The 22,060-nt window shown below is 37.3% G+C and overlaps 1 protein-coding gene across 2 annotated transcripts in view; it reads right to left on the reverse strand.

Moving 5' to 3' along the window:
- The window catches only part of Scaper (S-phase cyclin A associated protein in the ER), a 378,485-nt gene that overhangs the window by 82,360 nt on the left and 274,065 nt on the right, over nt 1-22,060 (reverse strand). For both annotated transcript variants that reach the window (XM_038323850.2, XM_038323851.2), the window contains exon 24: nt 19,315-19,430. In XM_038323850.2, coding sequence (XP_038179778.1) covers nt 19,315-19,430 — 116 coding nt within the window. The remainder of the gene's footprint in view (nt 1-19,314; nt 19,431-22,060) is intronic.

The following is a 22,060-nucleotide window of genomic DNA, read 5'->3' on the forward strand; positions in this document are numbered from 1 at the left end:
CGCCATAGTCAGAGTCTGGCTTAAGGCCTCAATCACCTGCCTGCATGCAGACACAATGAAGTCTAGGAAGTAAATACCTGCTTGCTCCTTTCGTAATTGCTGGTTATGAAGAAATGGGTAAAAGGAAATCAATATTTTTAAGATTTTTAAACATATTGCCAAATTCAAACTGACTTCCAGAAAAAAAATTTAAACCAATTTTTACTCTGAGAAAGGTACCTCCCCCACCCATGTTATGGCCAATACTGGCTACATCTTCATACATTTGAGTGCAAAATAAAAATGCTACTTTAATTTTTTTGTTTTTATTTTTTAAAAAGTAACATGTTTCATTATGGCATTTTTCACATTAATTATTCTGCTGATGCTGTTCTCTGGATCCCTGGCTGTACCCTTCTACCCATGGTCAGTGTCCTGTTTTGCTTTCATGTGACACACACTCTACTCCATAGCCCATAAAAACTGTATGTCCCCTTATAGTCCCCATTCTAATTTCAGGATTTATACACACTTACATACACATATTCACATGTAAAGCCAGGATCCACAAACAAAAGAAGAATATGCAATATTTGTTATTCTGAGCCTGGACCTAACTTAATATAACAATATTCAGATCCATCAAATTGTGTGCAATTTTTAATATTTCATTTTTCTTGATGGTCTAATAAAATACATAGTGTGTATTACCATGTTTCCTTTGTCCATTCATCTAGGCTAACTTCTTTGTTTCTTGTTTTCTTTTTATGACTTAAAAGTACTTTCAAATTATAAAATTAGGTAATTATTCATGTGTATGTTTTTAAAGTTATCACTAAGTGATAATTTTATGGTTTTCATAATTCACTGTATCAGTTTATTTTGGTATGATGCATAAAACAAGAGCCTCAAGTGATCACCACTGAGATGAGTGAAGAGGACTGTCCTTCATATGTTTGCAGTGACACATATGGAGAACAGATTCTCTGGTTTCTTTGGCAATTGATAACTGCCTTTATGCTAATATTGTATTGTGTACTACTATGTAAATTAATGGTCTCCAAAAACTATTAAAAACCCTGTGAGAATGCTGTGCTGAACTGTTCAACTCTAGGACTGCACCCAAGCTGTATCTGTATTTCTGTAGCCTAAAGTATTAATTAATATTTTTGTGTTTCAGTCAATCAAATTTTTACAGTTTGTCTTGAAGGTACGCTCCAAACCAGAAGCTGAGGCAGAAGGAAGTATACACATAAAAAGCAAAACCTTCTGGTTTGGAGCACACCTTCTTTATCATCCTCTGTGCTCAACAAAGAAACCCTCCCTGGTAAAGACTTTACCTCTGAACGGACTTAGGTTCACATAACATGTTCAAGAAGCTATGTTCAAATGAGGAAGAAAAGGACAGGGAACCAAACTCTCAGGGTGAGGAAAAACCTGTGTACGCAGTGAACTTACTTGAAAGACAATCTTATTTGAAGAGCACCTGTTTTAAAGCGCACACGGCTCTGAACCCAGCCTGGGTGGTCTGTCCAGCACTCTCTCTGTAATTTTAAACGTGAATGACTTGAAGCACTTTCTGACATCAAATAGAAAGCCCCAACTTTTCAAAGAAACTTCTCAGAAGATGTTAAAATCTCACTGCATATTCTGTCAAGAGTGCACTGCAGTGCTGGTCTAAGATACAGACTTTCTTGCCCCAAATATACTTAGGAATGGTTTTCTTTTGTCAGAAAATTTCTTACTGAACATGCTTTCTCTGAGAAACAGAGGACAGAAAAAAAATCATGAAACTAAGCCTTTTAGTGAGAGGTGCAGGAGTGTACATAGAAAAAAGATGATTAAAGAATGCAACTAAATACATATCCAGTACGTTAAGAATCACTTAAATGTAGGTCCTAACACAATAGTAGGGGATAATTCAATATCCTGCTCTCATATTCAGAGAGGTCTTACAAACTGAAATAACGAAGACATCTCAGAGTTAAATTATACCATAGATTAAGTGGACACAAGTGTCTATAAGGATACTATTCAACAGACAGAGAATACACATAAAAAAAACAGGTGGAACCTTCTGTACAACTGATCACATGGAAGGCAATAAAGCAACCCTTATCCCAGAACAAACAAACAAACAAACAACAAAACAAAAACTAATTTTTAACTTACCAAAGCTACCATGGAGTAGAACTAGAAATCAGCAACAAGAGAAACCTTAGAAACCAGCAAAGATACGGAGATAACACACTTAAGAACTAACGATGAGTTACCGAGGAGATCAAGAAAGCAGTTAAAATATTCCTAGAACCCTCGCAGCATGGTGACACATACCTTTAATGACAGCACAAGTAGAGGCAGGCAGATCTCTGTGAATTTTGGGCTAGCCTAGTACATATAGCAAATTCTAGGATATATAGTGAAACTCCATCTGAAACAAAACTATAAGCAAATGAAAATGATAGCACTGCTAAGGTAGTCCTAAGCAGATGTTTCACTGCTGTAAATAGTCCCATTAAAAACATTAGTGAGATCTCAAATTAATAATTTAATGATGTACCTGAAGGTTCTAGAAAAATAAGAAGTCAAAACCAACTCCCAAATAATTAATGAAACAGATAAAAAGAATATATAGTGTCAATAAAATGGAGTTACTCTTAATAAATTAGTAAGATTGATGAAAGACAGACAGACAGACAAACAGACACACACAGAGAGAGACATAGAGACAAAGAGCACGGTAAATCAAACTTAATCAAATAATAACTGAAAATGGAGTTTGTTACAGAAGATGCCAGTGAAATCCAGAAAGTCATTTGGGAATACTATGAAAGCTTGCATTTTAAAAATTTGGGAAATAAAAGAAATGAACAAATTTCTAAACTCACTTGACCTCCTAAAATTAAATTCAGAACTCATAAACAAACAGATTAATAACAAGCAACAAGATTGAAGCAGTAATTAAAAGTCTCTGCAAAGAAAGGCCCAGGGCCAGATGTATCCACTACTTAATTCTATTAAACGGTCAAGGAAGCTCTAAGACCTCAAACTGTTTTGCAAAATATAAAGGGAAGGAACACTACCAAATTAATTATATGATGCCAGAACTACTCTGATATTAAAACTAGATTAATACAAGAAAAAAACTACAGATTAATTTTCCTGATGAACACACATGTCAACATTCTCATACTTGTATGTGTATATCCACATATATTTCTATATGTCTATATTTTGAATATAATTATGCCATTTGGGCTGATAATGCTTCTCACAAGAGTCACAGACAAACAGAAACCTCAGTTCCAGGCAAAAGAACTTCTTTTTGGGTTGTTTGGTCAGGGTAATCCCAGATACCCAAAACAATATAGGGTATTGCTGTTGCCCATAACTGTGTTCCAGAGGTGGAAGATAAGTCCTTTTTGTTGAACTCACCACATACTTCAGGCACAGAACTCTGAAGATTCCATCCAGATCTGACCTGAAAGTTTCCTGTCTGAGCTCTAGTTTCTCTGGTGCCAGAGGTGCTGTGCTAATTGTCAACAGGGTGTGATACTTGTGAACTACAACAATGACCAGCATGGCAAGATAACCCTAAAGGTGCAGTAGTGGAACTCAATAGAGGCCTAATTGGAATTAAGGCCTGCTCAACACTTTATCTTGGGATGTCCAGTACCAAATGATAGATCTACAACACAACTCATACATCTAAGGTACAGGAAACATCACAGTGGAGGGGCAGAAAGAACAAGGGGCACCAGAAAATCTGCTGTGAGATTGTGTCTCCTAGAAGTAACAAAGTAGATTCACCCATGATATTTCAAAAACATGGCTTCCCAAGAAAGACCTGAACAAGGACAATACCAAGATATGCTAAATAAAAGAGGAAAATATCATGGGGTCCAATCCCAAAACAAAGAACTACAGGCACCTAATGACTACTGAGAGAGGGATAATTAGTCTTTCCCAGGGATGAGCTCCTTAATTGGTTATACAGTACCAAGTGGTAAGCCCTGAAATCCTATACATACAAGTAACACTAAGTGAACTTAGCAGATTGTTTTAGAGAAAGGAAAGAGAAGGAGTAAAATAATGCAATTATATTTTAATTAAAATAAAAAATTTTAACAACCCCCCCCTGAAAATTAGATTCAAGTGCACTCTAAGAATATCATACAACATGACCAAGTTGGTTTCATTCCAGGGATGAGATACTGGTTTAACATATGGAAATGAATAAATATAATATAGCATATAAACAAATTTAAGGACACAAATCAATCATTTCAATAAATGCAGACATGGCATCTGAAAAAGTTCAATGTGCTGTGCCTTCATAATACAAATCCTAAAAAAGTTAGCATCAGACAGAACATGTTTCAACATGAAGACATATGACAAAGCTGTAGCAGTCATATTAAATGGAAAAAAACTGAATGAAACAAGGAAACCTACTCTTAATTTTCATTCAAAATAGTCATCAAATCTTAGGTGAAGCAATAAGAGAAGAGAAATATATAAAAGATACAAACAGGAAAGGAAGAAGTCAAACTTCCCTATTTGTAGATAACATGTTTCTGTACTTAAAAGGTCTTACAGATTTCCCCAAAATTTTTAGGTATGATAAACACTTTTAGTAAAGTTACAAGATATAAAACTAACATGCAAAAATTAGTAGCTTTTCTACATAATAATGAAATTGCTGAGGATGAAATTAGCTGAAACAACTTATACACAGCAGCTTCAAAAACAATATACCTAGGAATGCACCTAAGCAACAAGGTGAAAGGTCATTACAATGAAAACTTCAAGTCACTGAAAAAAAATGGAGAGGACACTAGATGACAGAAAGACCCTCATGTGCTTGAACTAGAATTATTATTGCAAGAACGGATCATGTCACCAAAAGCAATCTACAGAGCCAATGTGATTTCATCAAAACTCCAATGACATTTTTCACAGAATTAAAAAGATCCTAAAATTCATGTACAAACACAAACAATCATGGCTAGCCAAAAAAAGAATAAATAATACTAGAGGTATCACAATATTTGACTTCAAATATTGAATTCAGAGCCATACTGACAAAGACAGCATGGTATTGACTTCTACCAAAAACAGACTTCTAGAGGAATGAAACATTAATTATAGATTGTCCCAAAACAAATCCAAAGAGAGTTATAGGCTCCTAATATTTGACAAAGGTGTAAAAAATATGCACTGAAAAAGTACTATCCAAAAAAATAATGCTGGAAAGCTGGATAAAAATGAAATTAGATCCACATTTATCACCAGCACAAAAGTCAATTGAAAACAGATCAAAGACATTACTTCAAATCCTAAGATGCTTAAACTGCTAGGGGAAAATACTTCAAGGTACAGGCAAAGATGGGGCTAAAGAGAGAGCTCACTTTTAAGTGAGCTAAATTCAATCCCTAGATCTCACCTAAAAAAGAATGGCGATGGGTATGTTTAAACTGTAATCCCAAAGTTGGGAAGGAAGAGATAGGTAGATCCAGGCAGCCTAGCTTAATCAGCAAGCCCCAAGCCAGTGACAGAACCTGTCTCAAAAACAAGGTGGACGAAACTTGAGGAATGACACTGGAGGTTGATGTCTGGCCTGTGTGCACACCTGTGCATGTGTACCTGAACACATAACACATAAATACACACACACACACACACACACACACACACACACACACACACACCTAAAAAAGATTCCATTATCATTTGAAATAATCCTACAAATTGACAAACGGATCTCATAAAATTAAATGAAGAGACAGCCTACAGTATTGCTGGATCCTGAGGTAGGTTGATTCCCAATTTCCTGAGAAACCGCCACACTGATTTCCAAAGTGGTTGCACAAGTTTGCATTCCCACCAGCAATGGATGAGTGTTTCCCTTACTCCACATCCTCTCCAGCATAGGCTATCATTGGTGTTTTTGATTTTAGCCATTCTGACAGGTGTAAGATGGTATCTCAAAGTTGTTTTGATTTGCATTTCCCTAATTGCTAAGGAAGTTGAACATGACCTTAAGTATCTTTTGGCCATTGAACTTCTTCTGTTGAGAATTCTCTGTTCAGTTCCGTACCCCATTTTTTAATTGAGTTATTTAGAATTTTAATGTCTAGTTTCTTGAGTTCTTTATATATTTTGGAGATCAGACCTTTGTCTGATGTGGGCTTGGTGAAGATCTTCTCCCAGTCAGTAGGATGTCTTTTTGTCTTAATGACACTGTTCTTTGCTTTACAGAAGCTTCTCATTTATCAGATTTTCACGTGTGTATATTCTCATAGATATATGAATTATACTTTTATCTTATATATTTTAGTAAATAAATCTAATAAAATATATTCAGTTCTATTAAAAAAGGATTTACATCTAGAATATACAAAGGACAGCAAAAAAAAGACAACAAATCATTAATTCAATAAATGAACTGAATACACAGTTCTCAAAAGAAGAAATACAAAGGTCAGTAAGTATTTGAAAAAGTGTTCAACGCCCTTGGCCATCAAGGAAATACAAATTAAAACTACTTTGAGACTCCACCTCATTCCAGTCAGGACAGCATCAGCAGGACATAAATGACAACAGATGCTACTGAGGACAGAGGGAAAGAGGAGCCCTCTTCTTTGTAGGCAGGAGTGTGAACTGGTACAGCCACAATAGAAATTAGCATGGAAATTTTTCACAAATTAAGAGCAAACCACTATATGACTCTACTATATCATTCTTGAGCATATATCTTATCTGGACTAAGTCAACACTACAGTTATACATGCATGTTACCACTGCATTAATTACAAAAGCTAAGAAATGGCACTGTCTCATCAATGATGCATAGAAAAAGAAAATATGGCACATGTATCAAATGGAATTTTATGTATTTACAAAAATCGAAACATGACATCTGTAGGAAAATGAATACAAGAGGACATCATTATATTAAATGAAACAAACCAGACTCAGAAAGGCAAATACTTCATGTTTTCTCTCAGAGGCAGACTCTAGACTTGCATTTCTATCTGCATGTTGTGTGATTGTGTGTGTCCCTATGTGTCTCCATGTATGTGTGAGTGTCTAGGTTCAAGGCAGAAAAGGGACTGTGATAACAGGAAGAGATCTTAAAGGAGAAGATGGAGAAAGACAGAGAGTGTATGACACAAAAACAAACGGGAACAATGTGGGGAGAGGGAAGGCAATGGGTAAAGAGAGATTCATAAGAATAAAGTATGCATGAATGCAAATGCCACAACAAATCTCATTATTTTACATGCTAACTTAAAAAGCTAAAAAGATGTGTTTCATGAAACATTGTAAATTTATGTTTTAAAAGATACCCAGTAAATAAGATGTCTTGCCAGCAAGGAATTTAGATAAAGAATATTGCTGAAATTTAAACAGGAAATTATTCAATTTTGATAATTTTTCACAATAGAGAATTTAGATTTATGGCACGTTTTGGTAGTTTTTTAAATTGAAATTGATAATTGTGACAGGTGACTCAGAGTGTTAGTTATTGAGAAAAAGTTAAAATTTCTACCATTTGTCCTGGTTTGTTTTTCAAGTTTGCTTTTAAAAATCATATGAATTTTAATGTGCCACAATGCATGTATGATTAGAGGACAGCTTGTGGGAATCTTTTCTGTCTTTCTACCGTGTGGTTCAGGGGTCACACTCACTCAGGCTGCCAGGCAGCGGCATCTCACTGGCCACACCCTGTTGTAGCTAATATAAACCCCACTGCCTTTCCTGAGCTTTCAGATGCTGGGAGAGTTAAGAGTGAGGGGCACAGCCAATGACTTAAACACTCAAACACCATCCATGCAAAAGGGGTCTTGATGCTAATCCTGTCTGTTAACTAGTCAATTTTCACCGCATCAACATTAATATTATGCTACATACATAATAAAATGTCAGGAAAATTTAAATTAACTTTAAAATAATTGTCCTAACTATAATAATTCCTCAGAGCAAGGAGTAAGAAATTTCCAACTAGATGTGATATTTCAAAGTGTTTTAAACTGATAAATTAGGCACAAACAGAATATGCAATTTCAGTATTTCATAGTGACAATTTAATTTTAGATTGAAAATTATATATATATATATATATTTAAAGCACTGACTTAATAAGCTCATCTGTATTTCCTCAAATTAACCTCTAACTTAGAAAGTATGTTGAAACATTACAATAATGCATTAAAATGTAGGGTAAGTACCAAATTAATAATTTTTTATTTCTAGTGCTAAAACATTATTTTTACTGCTAATATTAATTTGATATAAGGCAGCTATTATTATAAAGTCTTTAAACATAATCTAAGATAGGATCCCATTATGTAATTTAAAGTTCAGTATTAAATAAGATGGCTCTGGAGAAGACCCCAGGTGGTTTGCAGTGCTAAACAGCAGATTAAAGTTGACACAACTAATTTATTTCCTTTAATCTTATTAGTGGTTCAACAGCTGTCAACTGTAACCATCTCTGCAAAAAGCCTTTGAGACATAAACAAAATACCTTAGTACGCCAAGTGAAGAAATATATTTATCAATTACTATGGCTAGTTAGCTTCTAAAACATTTCATTTTACTTTGTCTACTAGAGAAAGTTACTTGTTTTTTAGAGATAAAATGTGATTTAATACATATATTAATTATTCCTGTCTATAAATATGCAATTATTTAGCAGTGGGTTAGATCTTGAGTTTCTTCCATAGTGGTAAATAGTATTTTGCTAACATTACTGAAAGTCTATGACATAGTGGACACAGTGGAATGCAACATGGGTCCCAATTATTTAAAAGCTACATCTGAACTTATGAGAAGGAAATTATTTGATAAATTTATCCTACATAGACAGTCAATACACAGAAATCTTGCATTTCTTTTTCTGAAAATAATTTTTAAAAAGATTTATTTATTTATTAATTAATTATACAGCATTCTGTCTGCATGCATGCCTGCAGGCCAGATGAGAGCACCAGATCTCATTACAGATGGTTGTGAGCCACCATGTGGTTGCTGGGAATTGAATTTAGAACCTCTTTTAGAAGAGCAAGCAGGCAGTGCTCTTAACCACTGAGCCATCTCTTCAGCCCCTGAATATAATTGTTACATTTCCCCCGAACATTGTATCTTCTACAGACAAATAGTTACAAGTGATTTTGATTCACGGTACCAAATGATGTACCAGTGAATTTAATTCCTAGTCTCTTATGAAAAAAAAAGGTGGCCTTAAACCATCTCTCACACACTACAAAAAGCATACATCAAGGTTAGCCAGACAAACAATGATGGTCTTCCCACACACAAACCATAAAAACACAGTGACAGCTAATCCTCTGCCATCACACTGCTTATCAGTCTTTAAAACTATACCAATGAAATGCTTTCATTTTATTAAAGCAATAAATACATACAACACTATACTATACATATACAATATGGCAGTACATATAGCACCGCCACCCCACAAATTCTAGCTTATGAGATATTCAACCAAAGGTCCTCAGATACTAACACTTTAAATTACATTGTTCTCTTTTCTTTTGTTGTATGACGTGATACAGAATATATTTATTAATCTCATATGCTTCAAAGTGGTAAAAGATTTTTTTTGATGACAAACATACAGATCTCAGAATATAAGAAATTCAATAAATATGGGTTGGTTAAGCTATTTTTTGGTGACAGTAGGTAGGCAATAAGGCCGAGAGGAGGGAGTATATGACAGTCTTAGTTCAGCTAATGTGATGATGGGGAAGAAACCAGTTTTTTAAAAACTTTTGTTTCTTTACCTATATAAAATGGTAATTTGGTAAAAATATAATAGATCCTGCAGTTATTAAATCAATTTATTATGTGACAGTCCCACGTGGAAAGCGACCGCCTTTGTGCAGGTACGGCTACACCAAAGTCTTAACACTTCTACTGCTGCTTTTCACAGCACATGTGCCCAGGACCTTGTAGTGTCACCTGCTCTAATCGTGCATGAGGGTACTTTCTAGTAGCAGTGTGGTGCACAGCTGAGCATTTGGCTCTCCTTGCATGATGTGTAAGAGACAGGAGTAAGAGAAGGTATAGTTCCCTGAAAGTCTGTGTCTACTGCTTGAGCACACCATGTTTTAGGGTAGATAGATACTATGGTTTCCCTGAGATTAGCAGAATTGTAATTAAAATAAAAAAGCCTTCCCTGAAATGAGACAAACCAATCATTTGTTTCTTTTGTTAAATGCTGTAAAATTTTACTGCTTTCAATAAACACTGTCTTACAAAATATGATACCTATTTTCTAGTTGTTAAAACTACAGCTAATTCTAATAATAAATACATTATTAACTTACAAAAAGAGCTTCATGCTGTAGCTGCAGGATTAAAGTTTTGAGTCGAATTATGCTGCTATGATTTAGGGTTGGGAGCATGAAGAAAGGAAGATGAGCATACGTATGTAACCACTCTGTGTGCCTTTTTTCCCCTCTGAGACAAGGTTCCTCTGTGTAGCTTTAGTACCTGCCCTGGCACTAGTTCTGTACAACAGGCTGGCCTTGAAATTCACAGAGATCTGCCTGCTTCTGCCTCCTGAGTGATGGGATTAAAGGTGTGCTCCACCACCACCTGGTCTCTCTGACCTTAAACATATTAACCTCGCCTTAAAATTAGGCAATTAGCTACTAGTGTCAGTTAAGTAATTGGTGTAATGATTAAGTTCTCATGAAAATACTTGCTTTTTATTAAGATGGCCAGACATGGTCCACTGTGATCACGTTTTAGATAGCAAAGTCTAAATATTTTTATATTTTCAGTATATATTTTTCAGTTGTTTATAAATAGAAAATAATGCTCTAAAGATCTAAACTAAGTTCTAATTCTAAAAGGATGTGGAACCCTTAAAGAATAAAGATGGTGGCAAGTACCGTTACCTGTTCTTATGGAACTCACACGTTTAAAGAACTGCATTATCATATATTTTCTTATCTTTGATTCTGAAGGCAAGTTATTTTCCTTGAAAGCATGCCAGTTTTGAATGTGTTTATCTTACAGTTTAGGGACAGCAAGCTTAACATAGGTCATTTCTATAAAGATTTTACAAATTAGGATTGTAATTAGTAAGTAAGAAAATGGAAGTTCTGCCAGTCCCAGTTTGTTGGAGAAGCATTCATTACTGCTCACTGAATGTTCCAATAGTCCCTAGAACAACTTTCTCTCTCCTGCTTTCAACAGTGGACATTCATCAGTCTTCTTTTATTTTATTTATTTTTTTTAACTGAAAATTCTACTATTTTATAACCAGAGATGAGTATAGAAAGACATTGTTTAAATGAGATTTTTCATCCCAAATTAATTTACTACATTATTACCATTTCTATGAATCCATATAATAAGCAAAGACACTCAATTTCTTGTGGCATTATATGGCTGAGTTTATAGAAACAATATTTAAATCTCTACAACTACAGACCTGCTTTTCATTGGTTTCATAGGTAAGTTTTTTTTTTATTATTTATTTTTACTTTTATTTTTCTTAAAAGAATTTTTTTTCTTCTTTTTTGTATTTTTTCTTCCTCCCCCTTCCCTCCCCTGCCCTCCCCCATAACCCCCCTCCCTCCCTTTTCAGGCCAAGGAGCCATCGGGGTTCCCTACTCTATGTTAAGACCAAGGTCCTCCCAACTCCCCCCAGGTCCAGGAAGGTGATCAACCAAGCTGAGAAGGCTCCCACAGAGCCTGTCCATGCAGAAGAGTCAAAGATCAGCGCCTTTGTCCTTGGCTTCTCTGTCAGCCAGACTCTCTGAATGTGGCCGACAGTGGAGGCTGACAGAGAAGCCAAGGACAAAGGCGCTGATCAGTCTTCTTTTAAATGAGAGATTTTGGAAAACAAAACAAAACAAAACAAGACTTTTTCTTTTGTTGTTGTTTTTGTTTTTTTGAGACAGGGTTTCTCTGTAGCTTTGGGGCCTGTCCTGGAACTTGCTCTGTAGACCAGGCTGACCTCAAACTCATAGAGATTGGTCAGCCTTTGCCTCCCAAGTGCTGGGATTAAAGACGTGTGCCGTCACCGCCCAGCAAAAGTCTATGGTTTTGTAAGGAAGGCTCTATGGAATAACCCAATATTTTCAATCCAATCTAGAGTTAGAAGAATCTTTAGTATTTTTTATTTAAAAAGTATCAGGGTTTTTTTTGGCTGGGAGGTGAACCTATTCAGGTTTCTGCAAGTGGAAAGAGGAGGGCTAATGAGAGCTCTCAGGTGAATTCAGAAGATGAACATTAGCCTCAAGAGGACAGGGCAGTTCCAGCTCTGTGGGATGGATGTGCTTTCATTTCCAGCACACTCCTCTCTCCTGAATGAGCTCTGGTCTCTCCCCATTTGTGGTGTGTGCATCCTAAACCGACTTTCTGTAGTCCCTCTAAACTGAAACATACAGAGCTTTGTAATAGCCATCCCAGAAGTTTCTATTTATTTTCTTTCAAACTCAATACCCAAGAGAAAATAACTTCAAGTTTTACAGTTTCCCAACTATAAATTCCTGAGAGAGACTGGCTCAGGTTAGCATTTTGTGCTAGATTACAAATTATCTATTGCTGGCTGACTTATAGATTGGTTGTTCTCAAATCAAATGTTCTTACTGAACAGTTTAAATAGCTATGGCCATTAGAGAAAGAATAACGTGGTATAAAATACACCCTGAAAACCAAACACATAATAAAAACAAGAGAGCTGAGGCGATAGGGAAAGGTAAGAGGAAAGATGAGGCCTGAGAGATGATTCAGTGGGAGTAAGTGCATGCTAAGACTGTTGGCTTCATTTGAGCCCCAGGACCCACACAGTTAAGCAAGAGGAGAGAATGATTCCTGAAAGTGATCCTGTGACCTCCACATATAGGTTGTGGCATATGCAACCCTCCTCCAATAAATAAAAACAATAAAAAATTTAAAAAGAAAGGTGAGAGGATAACAAGGAATAAAGCTGGGAGTCTGAATTACATTGTATGGATGAGGAGTAAGGTAAAGATTTATTAGTAGATGAGCTTCAAAGACAGCAGACATGTGAGTTAAGAGACAGCAAATTAAACACAAAAGATTGGTCATCTCAGAAAACTGTGTTTACAGGTACTGGATCTTCAGCAAAATAGTCCTCTTATAAAGTCTTATGTATACATCCAGGGGAGCTATTTTGTAAACACGGCAGGCCAATACTAGTGATGTTTAGAATTTATTTATTTATTTATTTATTTTGGTTTTTCGAGACAGGGTTTCTCTGTGGCTTTGGAGCCTGTCCTGGAACTAGCTCTTGTAGACCAGGCTGGTCTCGAACTCACAGAGATCCGCCTGCCTCTGCCTCCCGAGTGCTGGGATTAAAGGCGTGCGCCACCACCGCCCGGCCATGTTTAGAATTTATTACATCTCATTTTCCATGCTTATAAGCTCAAGAATAAAGGTCTATCTCAGGCTTATTTCTACATCTGTGTGTCCACAAAACTGTTCCTGAGATGAAAATTTCTAAAACACTGTTCTGATGCCCAAGGGAACCATATTCAATGCAACTTATAAAGGCAATGATTTTGGACTTACGTTTCCAGAGGGTCAGAGACCATGAAGGTCATGGCAAGAGCAGACAGGCAGACATGGTGCTGAAGCAGTAGCTGAGAGCTTATAATTGATCCACAGCAGTGGTAGAGAGCACTAACTGAGAACTGTGTGGGCTTTTGAAACCTCAAAGCCACTCCATCTCCTAATCCTTCCCAAACAGTTTTACCAACTGGGGACTAAGTATTTAAATATATGAGTCTATGGGGATCATTCTCATTCAAACCACCATATTCCACTTATTGCCCCATTAAAGATGTCTTGGGATTTCCAACATAATCCTGGCTTCATTTTCACAGCTTCATGCAATGGCCTATCAGGCCCCTACTACATCCCTGGCTTCAGTAGCTTTTCTTAACCTCGGAGGAAGATACTTATATCCTTCATAACTTTAAAGCCACAATCATATGGCCAAAGATATCAAATTCTTCAGTCTGCTGGGTCTGGAGACTGACCCACATCTTGAATCTCATTTGCATAAGCTTTTCTTTGTAGCTTTGTAGAAACAGGTAATTCCTTAGCCTTTTCTTTTTGCCAATTGCAGGATTAGCTGGGTGGGGTCTCACTCTGAAGGCACCACTCCTTTTATTTTATTTCTCATCTCTTTAAGCACAAACCTTGCATCCAACATTAAAAACTCCCTGGTGCTCTTTTCCTCTTCAAATTATACCTTCTGTATTTATTTTTGTCCCACTTCCTCTTTTTCATTATAGACCTATATAAGTGTGCTCACTAATAACTACACAACAGAGTCAATATTAGACTGTCTTCAAATCTCCACCAATGAGCCGGGCGGTGGTGGCACACGCCTTTAATCCCAGCACTCGGGAGGCAGAGGCAGGTGGATCTCTGTGAGTTCGAGGCCAGCCTGGTCTACAAGAGCTAGTTCCAGGACAGGCTCCAAAGCCACAGAGAAACCCTGTCTCGAAAAATCAAAAAAAAAAAATCTCCACCAATGAAATTAGTCCCGAATAATTTAGCCTCACGCAGATTATTCTTAAGATATGGTTAAAAACCATCCATAATCTTCGTCAAAATATCACCAGAATGGTCTTTAGGCCAGCTGCAAATATTGTTCTCTGAACTCTCGAGCTGTGCCTCCATAGTCCACACTGACTTCCACTGTCTTCCAAGTTCCTACTAGAATGACCCTTTAAGCTCCAATTACAGTGTTTAACTACTTTCTTAGCCCCAAGTCCCAAAGACTTTCATTTATCCAAAGAACAACATGGTCAGACCTATCATCACTAGTCTACTTCTGTCTTAGTTACTTTTCTATTATTGTGACAAAACACCGTGACCAAGGGAACCTATACAAGAAAGCATTTAATTTGGGACCCATGGTTCTAGGGGGTTAAAGTCCATGGCCATCATAGCTGGGAACATGGCAGTAGGCAGGCAGGCAAGTATGGTGGTGGATCAGTACCTGAGAGCTCACATATGATTCATAATAAGCAGAACTAGAGAAAGAACTAATTGGGGATCATGTGAGCTTTTTAAGCCTTACACTCTACCCCTTACCCAGTGATACACCTATTCCATTAAGACATACCTCCTAATCCTTTTTAAATAGTTCCACCAACTGGGGAATCAAGTATTCAAATACTTGAGCCTATGGAAACCATTCCTATGCAAACCACCACAGCATCAAATCATTAGAAGTCATTTTAATACTATGTCCATTTAGTAGAAAAAGTTTTAGGTTGTCTCTTAGGGACTATGACCTATCTAGTATATGTTCTTGGACCCTTTAACAGTGCCAGGTATGGGTTTCATCCACTTGACTCTGGATCCAATCAGAAAAGTGGTTGGTTATCCCTATATCATTTGTGCCACTAATGTACCAGTGAACATTTTTTTAAAAAAATATTCAACATCTTTAGCCATCTGGAAAATGTAAATTAAAACTAATTTGAGATTTCATCTTACCCCAGTCAGAATGGCCATGATCAAATGAACAATCGATAATACATACTGGTGCATTGTGGGAAAAGGGGGAATATTTGATTGTTGCTGGTGGGAATGCAAACTGGTATGCCAATTCTGGAAATCAGTGTGGCAGTTCTTCACAAACCTTAAAATAGATCTATCAAATGATGAAGCTTTGCCACTCTTGAGTATAGACCCCAAAGGCTCTCTATATTATATTACCACAGAGGTACTTCTTCCCTTTCATAGCTTTATTCACAAGAACTAGGAAATGGAAACAGCCTAGACATCCATCAACTGGTGAATGGTGTTTAAGAATCTATATTTCTGTGAAGAGACATCATGATTATAGCTTTTTTTTTTTTGGTTTTTCGAGACAGGGTTTCTCTGCAGCTTTTTTTTTTTTTTTGAGCCTGGCCTGGAACTAGCTCTTGTAGACCAGGCTGGCCTCGAACTCACAGAGATCCGCCTGCCTCTGCCTCCCGAGTGCTGGGATTAAAGGCGTGCACCACCACCGCCCTGCGTCTATAGCAACTCTTATATGGTTCTTAAGGAGAGAGCTGGCAGTTTAGGCTTCCCTGTATTGTTTGATTTTCCTCAGTGATAAGCAGGAAAAAATTTAATTGGGTGGCTTATAGTTTCAGAGGTTTAGTCCATTATCATCTTGTCAGGACACAGGAGCATGCAGGCTGACATGGTGTTCGAGAAGTAGCTGAGAGTTCTGTATCAGTTCTTGTATTGCCACAAGCAATAGGAAGTAAATTGAGACAGTGTGTGTGGCTTGAGCATATACGAGACCATAAAGCCCACTTCCAGTGACACACTTCCTCCAACAATGCCACACCTACTCTGACAAAGTCACACCTCCTAATAGTGCCACTCCCTATGAGCTTATGGGGGCAATTATATTCAAACTACCACAAATGGGTACTGAAAATACAGTATATTTACATGACATAGTATTATTCTGTTTCTAAGAAAAACAAATTATGAAATCTCTAGTTCCATATTCTTAATTTCACCTTAGGAAATCTTTAGGGGTTTTTGATGGGGGAGAGCTGAATAATGGCTCAAAAGTTGAGAGAGTTTCCTGCTCTTACAGAGAAAAAAAGTTTAATTTCAAGTGCCTATAATAAGCAGCTCACAGTGAGGGTACTTGCACACATGTGTACACACATAAACATACATACATATAGATAAAAAACAAAATGAATCCTTAAAAATAAAGGAAATATGGAAGGAAATACTATTCTTAGGAAGCTACCTTGCAATAACTATGGACAAAGCAAGGCTAAAGAGTCACTATGTGAGGTAACTGAGATACACAGTATGGTAAGAAAAGAGGAGCAGGGAGAGGTTCTTCTATGCACATGGAACTCAGAGCTTCTGGCCAGAGATGCATCAGGCTTACAGTCAGTCAGTCATAGGATTCCAGAGTTCAAAATGATGGCTATTTCTAGACAATGGTTTAAGTCTGCTGCTTATCACTGAGGAAAATCAAACAATACAGGGTAGCCTAAACTGCCAGCTCTCTCCGTAAGAGCCATACAGCATCACAGGAAGCAGAAAACAGGGCTACAGAATGAGATAAGATGGCAGAAGGTTCATGGAGATGAGTAGTAAGAATTAATCAGGGATGGAAAGGGAGATCCGGGCCATCTGGGAGCAAGTGGGGTACCAAGGTCCTATGAACAGTTCAGGGCCGCAGCAGGAGTTTGTGCAGAAAGTATTTTTAAGTTTACATACTGACATAATCCCAGCAGCCTGCTCTGACTCAGGCTACAGTGCTGAAGAAGTTCTCTCACCTATCTATGGATAAGCAGCACAGAACACTCGGCTTTAACACAGTAGCTCTAAGAAGTATCTAAGAAGACGGTAAACACAGTTACAATCTTGAGTGTGTGCTCAGACAAGAGAATCCAGAGTCACTACTAGATGACTATGGCTCCTGATGCTGGTTTCTTTCTGTGGGCAATGTAAAGCTGAAAACTCAGATCTATTGGCAATGAAACAAGTTCTCATCATGGCACTGTGGTCAAGTGCTGCTGACAGCTGAGGGCACTGGACTAGACTCTCAGGGTTCCAGTTCTCTTTTCCAACGGAAACATACTATTTCTCACATAAGTCTTTTTTTAGGAACTGTGGAAACTTTCTTCTGCTCTATTAAGGAGAACTACAGATAAGCATAAAAACATGATCTTAGCCTGTAGCAAAAGCAGCTTTTGAGAAATGGCATTTAATCTAGGTTGCTAGTCCAAGATCTTAGGATCATGTGTTTTGACACTCACCAGAAAACTAAGTAATAAAAACAAAAACCAAAATTTAAAAATCTCAAGATAAACTCAAGCTGGACAACATGAATTATTAATGATTATCAAAACACTGAACCACAGAATCAGATGCCATTTCACTTTTTAATCTTAAGTACTTTTTACACATCTCAGTCCTTTTCTCCTTCCTTTCTTGCCAATTAACACAGAAGTGATTCTCATCTCTCATAGCCAGCAATGACATGGGAAGAAAATATTTTGATGAGAAATGCCTCAGTACCAGAGAACCCACTGTGCCTGCTGCCACTGTCTAATGTGGCGCTTTCTAGCTCAGACCTAAGGGCTCTGCCGTCCGTTTAATCACCTCTATTTGTCAGCAAAGCAAAGGAACGCATGTTCATTGTGTCAAGAAGTTTGTGTTACTTGTAAGTGCCTCTTGCAAACAGACTATAATGTAAATCAGGTAAGACCACTAAAGATACTTCACCTAACTGTTATAAAACACTTTCCACAGTTTGCAAAGATTCTTACATACATTCTACCCAAATAGGGAAAGAGCTGCAATGTGAATAAGGCATTTGCTGGCGTAAACAGATCCTAGATTTGTGGGACTCTGAAGTCAATGCGGTGAGTGGTTTTTTTGTTTTTGTTTTTAATCTTACCAAAATGTTTCTCAGGAGAAAAAGACAAACTGTTGTGTTCTTTTTTTTAATCCCTCATTGCGCCCAAAGGACAAATGGAACTTTCTGTTTATTTTATTAGCTAAAAGAGTAACATTTTTCTCAGAGGTGTAGATAAAATTTTATCAAAAACTCACTTAAACTCCAAATAAGAATCCCCATAAACTGCCTACAAATTGTATATGCTACAACTGTGAAAAAATACTTCTGAAATAATATTTTCTAATACTATACTTCAAATGGACAGACACTAACATATGACTTGACCAAATTAGAAGATAGAAATTAGATCCAAATGTACATAGGCTCTTTATGACGAAGGACAATCTACCATTAGATCCAAATGTACATAGGTTCTTTATGACGGAGGACAATCTACCATTAGATCCAAATGTACATAGGCTCTTTATGACGAAGGACCATCTACCATTAGTGACTGAGGTACAGTTCAGTTTCCAGCAATCTGGCTGGGACTCCAGACTCTGGCAGTCTTGGCCTCAGAATGCTCTTCCTGAGTTTGGGAATTTCTGTAGATTTGCAGGCTCATTTCCAGGCAATGGACCTAACTCTTTCACACACAACACAGAAGGTTAGCTTTCTTCCACTCCTATTCCAGGACTTCATCAGTTCTTCTTGGTTTAAGAATAGAGTCAATCACAGACTAAAAAGATTTCCTTATAAGGATTTTGAGGCTAATTTGGATTTTGTAAATGAAGTCAAGCAACCCTGTTTTTCTCCTTTATATAAGCACTTGCTATTCAAGTCTAAATACAAACACACAATTTTCTTGTGGTTCCCCCGTATGAAAACAAGGCAGAAATTACTTACAAATGAAATTCAGATTAAGAAACTATACTTACTTAGGAGGAATTCGTGAAACCGTGTTCATGTTTGAGGCAGGGGCCACTACTTGAAGGATGTGTTCAAGGGCTGTTAATCCACCAGCAACTTGAAATGCAATCTGATCTGCCATATTCTAGACAGAAACACAAACAGAAGTTAGTCCAATATCCTAGGCATAAAATTCTAAGCAAATGAAATATTTAGTGTGCAGTTGAGATATATTTGCTGAATGATTTCTCGGTGCAGGGAAATGAGGGCAATAGTGGTGAACATAGACATGGCCACCTGAATTATGAAATTTAAAGTTTGATTAATGGGACACATACCAATCACATCATTATAAATGACTTTTATTACAGTTAGTATCCTGAAGGGAAGGCAAAGGATGCATGAACATAGGCGACCAATTATGTTTTGGGGAGAAGGCTTTTCTGGGCAAGTTATAGCATGAGACAGGCAGAAACAAGTAAGGGATTGGTAGGACATAGCAGCGGGGAGATGGCAAAGCACATTTATTAAGAAAAGGAAACAGCTGTCCTGTAATCATAAGTCCTATGTAACAAGAGCAGCTGACTTCCATAGGTTTTCTCCATTGGGATGTTTGTCAGCAATACCAGGCAGCTGAACACGTTTGTTGTATACATTTTTTTCTCTTCGCCTTCACTAGGATATTAAGCATTTCAGAACTCAATCTATAATGATTTCTATATAATTTCTGAATTATACATAACTTTTCTGTAAAGAAATTTCTCTAAACACTTTGTAGTCTTCTGGCATGGGGAAGGAAAGAGCTATTTTCTGTTATACTATTTTATGGTTTTTAATTTTAATTAATTATTTTTTTAATTTTTTTTCTCTCTTTTTTTTATTTAAAAAATTTCCATCTCCTCCCCTCTTCCTCCCCCTTCCCTTCCCTCCCCTCCCCCCATACCCTCCCTCCCTCCCTTTTCAGGCCAAGGAGCTATCGGGGTTCCCTACTCTATGTTAAGACCAAAATGATCTTTTCTAATTTTACATACCTATCCTAGTTCCCACTCCCTTCTCTTCTCTGGCTCTTTCTACCTCACCCCCATCCACTCCTCAGTAAGGCTTCCCATGGGGAGTCAATAAAGTCTGACACATCACTTTGAGTCAGGACTGAGGCTCTCCCCACTATATTTAGGCTGAGCAAGGTATCTCTCCAAAAATAAATGGGCTCCAAAAAGCCAGTTCAAGCACTAGGGATAAATCCTGGTCCCACTGCCAGTGGCCCCACAGACTGCCCCAGTCACATAACTGTCACCCACATTCAGAGGGCCTTATTTGTCCTATGCAGGTTTCCCTGCTATCAGTCCAGAGTCAGTGAGCTCCAACTAGCTCAGGTTAGCTGTTTTTGTGGGCATCCCCATGGACTTGACCCCTTTGCTCATATTATTGCTCTTCCCCCAACCCTCTTCTGGACTGGTCTCCAGACGCATGGCCCAGTGCTTCACTGTGGATTTCTGCATCTGCTTCCATCCGTTGCTGGATGAAGGCTCTATGATGAGAGTTAAGGTAGTCATCACTCTGACTATAAGAGAAGGCCAGTTCAGGCACCCTCTCCACTAGAGCTTAGGGTCTTAGCTGGAGTCATCTTTGTGGATTCCTGGAAATCTCCCTGATGTCAAGTTTCATGCTAGCCCCATAATGCCTTAGTTTTTAATTACCACACATGTAAAAAAAATAGGATAGCAAGATATTCTGGTCCAAACCCACCCCATTAATATGCTACATTGTATAGAAGCCTTTTATTTTTCTGTGGCTCCATCTGGACAATATGCTCTACCTATCTGGAGTGGAACTTCTGGGTCACAACTGTGCACAGGATTAGTTTTACTAGCTATGGGCAAACAATGTCCTAAAATGTTTTAATCAATCTGTGTACATACCATGGTACACTGACCATTTCAGTTAGTTCATATTTTTATGTAAGTTTGGTTCTATCAGTCTCTCTAACTTTAGTCCTTTCAACAGTATGTGCTCACATTTTGTGAGGTTTGGATTTATCTTTTCTTGGTAACTAGGAAGTGAGTATTTCATGTTTGTTGGCTGTTTATGGTTTGATATTTTCAACTTTTTTATAACTGAGTGAAAAGCTGAGATCTTAAGTAGACAGCATTCAATTAAATCTGACAAATGCTTATCAAGACACAACTATTTCTATAACCCAATTAAGTTTCCTCACTTCTCTTTTGCAGCCAATCCTCTTTTGTATAATAGTACCATAAATTAAATCTGTCTATTATAGAATTTCATACAAATAAAACCATTTGTTACATATGAATACTATTTGGCAGCTACTAGTTCGGCCTATGGTATCATGAGACATGTGAAATCAAATGAAGACAGTGAAGGGACTCTGCATCAACAAGTAAACACAGTTGGGCATGCTGGAACACACAAATCTTTAATCCCAACACAGATCTCTGTGAGCTTGAGGCCAGCCTGATCTACATAGCAAGTTCCAGGACAGACAACTACATAGAGAGACCCTGCCTTAAAAAATTTTGTATTATACTCAAGTTATAGATACAATATTTAAAAATATACAACTTATAAAGAACAAGTGAAATACATCTGTAAAGCACAGTAACTGAGGGCAAGGATCCAGATTTTAACACATCTTAAGACATTGGCTCTTTATGCTCTTTTCTTTTTTTTTTAACTTTTATTTTTTCCATTCAATTATTTACACTTTCTTCCCTCCTTCCTATTCCCTCCTGCTCCCCCACACTCCCTCTTCCC

This window comes from Arvicola amphibius, chromosome 3, assembly GCF_903992535.2.
Source record: "Arvicola amphibius chromosome 3, mArvAmp1.2, whole genome shotgun sequence".
Lineage (NCBI taxonomy): Eukaryota > Metazoa > Chordata > Mammalia > Rodentia > Cricetidae > Arvicola > Arvicola amphibius.